The 6000-nt window shown below is 26.1% G+C and overlaps 1 protein-coding gene across 1 annotated transcript; it reads left to right on the forward strand.

Annotated features, from left to right (window-relative positions):
- Positions 1-828: 828 nt before the first annotated feature.
- On the forward strand, positions 829-2488 carry LOC110620698 (NAC domain-containing protein 90). Its single transcript, XM_021764518.2, has 3 exons — positions 829-1182; positions 1620-1915; positions 2021-2488. Exons 1-3 carry the CDS (start codon positions 987-989, stop codon positions 2318-2320), a joined length of 792 nt encoding a protein of 263 aa, XP_021620210.1. The 5' UTR covers positions 829-986; the 3' UTR covers positions 2321-2488.
- Positions 2489-6000: the final 3512 nt, after the last annotated feature.

Below are 6000 nucleotides of genomic sequence, written 5' to 3' on the forward strand. Positions count from 1 at the left end.
TAAGAAAAGCAAGTGCTCTATTTTAAATTTTTAAGGTAATCTATTTAAATATAGAATTTGAACTCAAAAATTATTAATTAATCGTGGAGTCTATAATTTTTTTATTTTTAGATTTTTTTAACAATATTATATGTTTTAATAGATTATAATTATTATAATTGTATTTAGTTGAATATTATAAAATATAGCTTTTTATAATTTGCTCTTTTAATTTTTAAATACTGTAGTTTGGCTTATACTACTTTTACAATGGTTGCCAAAGAGAGCCTTAATTGCATAGGGATGTATAGGGATGTAGGGTTGACAATATTTGATTTAAATTGAAAAAATTAATCGAATTGAATTAATTTCAAAATTCAGTTTAATTTAGATCGATTCGATTTTTAATTTTAAAAATTTTAGTTATTTCATATTGATTCAGTTTTAATAAAAAAATATCGAAAAAATCGAACCAAACTGATTAGTGATAATAATATATTATTTTTAATAATATAAAAAAATTAGATGATATTAAAATTAAAATATTTTAATTAAATTTTAAAATATTAAAAATAAAGTAAAAAAAATAAAATCGATCAAATCGAATCGAATCAAATTGAATCAGACTGATTCGATTCGATTTAATTTTTTATTAAAATCAATTCGATTTGATTTTTATAAATACTAAAATTTTAATTTTTAATTTATTCAGTTGTATTCGATTTTTAACCTAAAGGATTGATTATTAAACTTCTATTAAATTAAAAATGAAAAAAAAAAAAAAACATTTGAGAATTTCACATAAGCAAGACAAATTTGACTAATTCCACAAAACACATAGTAGAGCAAGAACAAAGATTATTTTCTTCTGCACAAACGCGTAGTAAGTTTCCAAGCAGCCTCATGTATGTTCTTCTTTCTCATTTCACTCGTCTTCTTCTCCTTCACCGATCCCTCTCTATCCATCTTCAAGAATTCCCTTTATATATATATATTCACAAATCCCCATGAGTTTTACAAACTTGTATCCCACAAAAATGGAGGATTTGACACCTGGGTTTCGCTTCTATCCTACAGAAGAAGAGCTTGTCTCTTTCTATCTCCTTAACAAGCTTGAAGCCAAGAGGCCTGATCTCGATCTTGTCGTCGACAAAATTATACCTGTTCTTGATATATATGAGTTCAATCCCTGGCAACTTCCTCGTAAAAACTCTTCTCTTTTCTGTTTTTGCATTTTTTTCTTTGATTTTTTTGGGTTTTTAATCTCTTCATCTTTTGATAAATGGGTCTGGAAAATGGTTGTTTCTTGATTATCATCCATGTCTAATGATTACTTGCTTGTTTTATATTATTTAATAGCTTGAAAATCCTTTTTTTTTCTTGTGCCTTTTCGATATTATTATTAAGTTGCACTAAAACTTGAGCATATTATTCTTTCACACTACAGAAGTAAAATTCTTGTTTAATGTCTCCTCAAGTTGGTAAATATCAAGAGATGGGAGAGACTAGAGAAGATATATAGATAGACTGTAAGAAATTAGATTTTTAATTTCGTCATAGAGAATTTAATTTGTGATAATGATGAAAGTGCAATCCCATGTTTTTTTTTCTATTTATTATATGAATTTGTGTTTGTTCAGAACATGCCGGAGATCTCTTCAGTAGAGATCCAGAGCAGTGGTTTTTCTTCATTCCAAGGCAAGAGAGCGAAGCTCGAGGAGGAAGACCAAAGCGGCTAACGACTGCCGGATACTGGAAAGCTACAGGGTCGCCTGGTAATGTTTATTCAAATAATCGCAGCATCGGCATGAAAAGAACCATGGTTTTCTATACAGGACGAGCTCCTAATGGTCGCAAAACTGAATGGAAAATGAACGAGTATAAAGCCATCGATGCAGAATCGTCTTCTTCCTCATCCGCTGCTGCATCACTAACCGTAATATTTTTTGTTTTTTTTTTGAAAAGTGCATTCGCTGATCCATGAATCCTCACTCCGTCTTCTTCTTTTGTTCGATTATTTAAAATTTGTTTATAAATGCAGTTAAGGCATGAATTCAGCCTGTGTCGAGTGTACAAGAAATCAAAAAGCTTGCGAGCATTTGATAGGCGTCCAATGGGAGTTGAGATCAGCGAGATGAGAGCTCAACAACCAGCTGCTGTTCAAGTTGACGAGGCAACAACATCTCACCAAAACCCTCCAATGGCAAACTCACCTGAGAGTTCATGGTCAAACGAAGACAACCCCGCAGTTCCACCACAAACCGGAGAAAGTAGCGGCAGCATCCTTACGCCCATCGATGGCGACACTTCGTGGGATTTGGATGAATTGAACTGGTATTAATTATGGAGAACAGAATTCATTTAATTATGGCTCAAACTAGTGAGAGCGCATACTTAGCGTACACTCGAATTGGATTTAAACAGAAACCTAATTAATTATTTTTTATGCATTCTCTACTTGTATCCTTAAGTATGTAATAAGTCCATGAATAATAAGTATTTTCGTGAAATTTTTAATTCCATATAAAAGGAAAAAAAAAATTCACATTTTTTTATGCTTGAGATATTTTATAAAAAAAATAGTTAACGAATTTTTTTTTACAATTAAATAAAAAAGTAAGTTACTTTAAGAAAAATTAATTTTTCTTTTCAAAAGAATAAATTATTTTTTAAACTTAATTTGAGAATTTCATTGATACTATTATATATAAAATTTTTTAATTATAATTAATTAATAAAAAAATATTTTCTCTAGAAAATTTTCATAAAAAAATATTACATAAAAATAATTTTTTTAAAAAATATTTTTCAAATATTTCAGAAAAAAGAAGTTAAATATCTATCACATTGCCGATTTAAAAAAAAAATCATCATGTATATTAATGGCGATTAAAACAACATCAATATCTTAGATTTTTTTAAGTTATTAATATTATTTTTTATAATTGCAAATGAGATTATTAAAGGCGAAGTTTTTTTTACCAGAGACATAGTTCATTTGAGAGAAACAGCTCGCCCAAACCTGCAAGTATAAAAGTTTTAAAAATGTTTTTAGGGCCCAACAACATATGAAAAACATAAAAACAATCCATAACAAGAAATTTTAAGATCTGTTTAATAAGATGACACAGTTTGGATTCGATTGCCCTAACATCTCAGCGCTGCATCTCCTCTGATAAAGTCTGGCCGCCCAAGCACATTCAATGCCACTTAGGCTGATAAGTAAGATCTTCTTTCGATTTTAGTAAAAAATAACTACAAACAACGAAAAAGGATCACAGGGGAAGAAGACTAAAATAGAAACTCAAGCTAACCATCACAAACCAAACGAGAGAGCTCTGGTTTCCACCATCAGAACACATGCAACCGAAGATTGATGAGGATAATGCTGCCACACTAATGGTGTCCAACAAGTTGCTCCATGGTAGTTTGACACTATGAGCGTCGAACACACTTGTTCGGCAGTACACAGAATCCGAAAATATTTTTGAATTCTGCATAAATTGATAAATTTTTTTTCAATTATGCATGAATCTCATAAAAACTCCATTCAAAGTAACAAAGCAAATCACGTCAAATCTAAAGAGAATAATCCACTCAGAGAAGCTTGACGAATGTGATGAAAGTGTGATCTTATGCAACTAAGCTCATTCAGAGTTGTGCTCTACGAATCACCATCGAGCCACCTAATAAGATATAACCCTAGAAACAAGTTGAATCTCCAACATGCATGTAATGCAGATAGATTGAAGATGAAAATCTACCTGCAAATAGAAAAAGTAACCTAAAAATAAAGGCAAATTAAGCAAAAAAAACAGACAAAAAGATAGTAAAATATCTTCTCTCTTTCAAAAGCATCGTTGCATTTAAAAAAAAAAAAACTATTAGGAGCTATTTACACTCCAACCCAATGGTGGAGAGAAGGAACTGACCATTGGATCAAAGGAAGGAAGGCCTTCTCCTGCCCATGGAAGCAGAAGAAGGTTGAATTTGAACCAACAAAAGGAGGCTGAACGCCCAGAAAAAATAAAAGAAAATAAAAAAAATTCTCTCAATACCAAACATAGAGAGAGTAGTTGACCATTAGTCGCATACTCGTTAGAAGATTTGAGACTAAAAGCGCCCAGTAATAAAAGCATATCGTCCCACACAAGAAGTAGGTTCACCGACAAACCACCACCTAAACGCCAAATTCAGCCACCTCACCGGAGGCTAGACTAGAAAATTGCCTCCCAAATGTGAAATGCATTGGTGAACACACCTAATCCAGGTTTTCAAGGCAGCCCATGAAGATCAAGCTCCATTGAAATTATTTTTTATCGTTTTAAATGTTATTTGTAAAATTTTTTATCTTTAAATTTTCTTTTCTTTTTCTCAATTAATTATATATATAAATAATAATCGTTATTATCTAATTTTACAAAATGTATAAAATTTAATAATTAGAGTCAATTATCTTGATTTAAAGTAAATTATTTGTTTTAAAATTATGTATTTTATATTATAAATTTATAAAAAGTGATGCTTATTTTTGTAAAGTTATTCTTTTTTTGGAAACATATTAAATTAACAAAAACTAAATTTTTAAACATGTAAATATATATTTTGATAAATTGATATAATAATACAATTATATTAAATAAATAACATCATTGTTAATTAAAAATAATATCTTATTCTATTACTTGTAAAAGTATGATTTATCTTTATATTTTAAAGGTTTATTTACATAAAAAAAATTCAAAATTATAATTTTAAAATTTAATAAAATTGTTTAAAATTATAAATTTTATTGTGATTATGTTCAAACTCAAAACTTGAATAAAAGAGAGTGTATTTTGTTAACGTGTTAATATGACGTTAATTATTTTATTATAATAAATAAATATTATTAATATAAAAATTTAAAATTTTTTATTATTTTATAATTTAATCTAAATATTTAAAAATTAATATAATTTAATTTAAAATCTCTAAGTTTATTTTTCTTTATTTTCTTTTAATTCAGTGAAAAAATCGTAACTTTAATTTTTTTATTTATCACTTGTTTTAATAAAAATTGTAATAAATCTCACATTTATTGGTTTCTTACTTTTTAAATATTTTATCAGATATCTATTACAATAAATTTTATTATATTAATTATAAAAAAATATATCAATATAATAAAAAATAAAAATTATAATTTTATTGTCTACAGTGCTATTAATATAGTGAAATTTACAGTCTTGCAGGCAAAAGCATATATGGGAATGATGTATAATAGTGAAATTTTAAATTTTAATTATGAAAAATAATAAATTTAGAAATTTTGAGTTGAATTATATTAATGTCTAAAATTTTAAATTAAATTGTAAAATAATTAAAAATTTTAAATTTTTTTATATCAGTAGTATTTATCTCTGAAGCATATAAATATTATAAAATAATTCATATCAGATTGTCATATTAATAAAATTAACTTTCTCTGATTCAAATTTTAAATTTAATATAATTACAATAAAATTTATAATTTTAAATAATTTTATTAATTTTTAAAAATTTAAATTAAATCATAATATAAAAAATTTTAGATTTTTCATACAAATAATTCTATTTTAAAATGCTAATATTCTTTTAGATTACTAAAATATCATTAATATTTTTTTGCTAAACTAATAATATTTATTTATGCAATCACAAACTTAGTCTGATGGTAAGTGCATCTGAATAAATCTAAAAGATCGTTGGTTTTAGTTTTACTCTTCCAATCTCCAGTCCCATTTAAAAAAAAAGATAATATTTATTTATAAAAATACAAATATGATAGATTTTTAATTTTATAAAAAAATTTATAAAACATTATGTTTATATATTGCTTTTATTTTTTCTATTAATATCATATATTTTATACAGTATGATTAATTACAAAAATAGATTCACTTTATTATAAAATGAAATATAATATAATTTTTTTAAAATTCATAATAAACATTAGTTTTGAATAAAATTAATAATAGTGGAAGTCATTTGAAATATATA

Source organism: Manihot esculenta, chromosome 8 (assembly GCF_001659605.2).
Source record: "Manihot esculenta cultivar AM560-2 chromosome 8, M.esculenta_v8, whole genome shotgun sequence".
NCBI lineage: Eukaryota > Viridiplantae > Streptophyta > Magnoliopsida > Malpighiales > Euphorbiaceae > Manihot > Manihot esculenta.

Coding starts and splice junctions, on each gene's coding strand:
- LOC110620698 (XM_021764518.2), top strand. CDS start 987: ATGAGTTTTACAAACTTGTATCCCACAAAAATGGAGGATTTGACACCT. Junction 1,183..1,619: donor CAATCCCTGGCAACTTCCTC/GTAAAAACTCTT, acceptor GTGTTTGTTCAG/AACATGCCGGAGATCTCTTC. Junction 1,916..2,020: donor CCGCTGCTGCATCACTAACC/GTAATATTTTTT, acceptor TTATAAATGCAG/TTAAGGCATGAATTCAGCCT.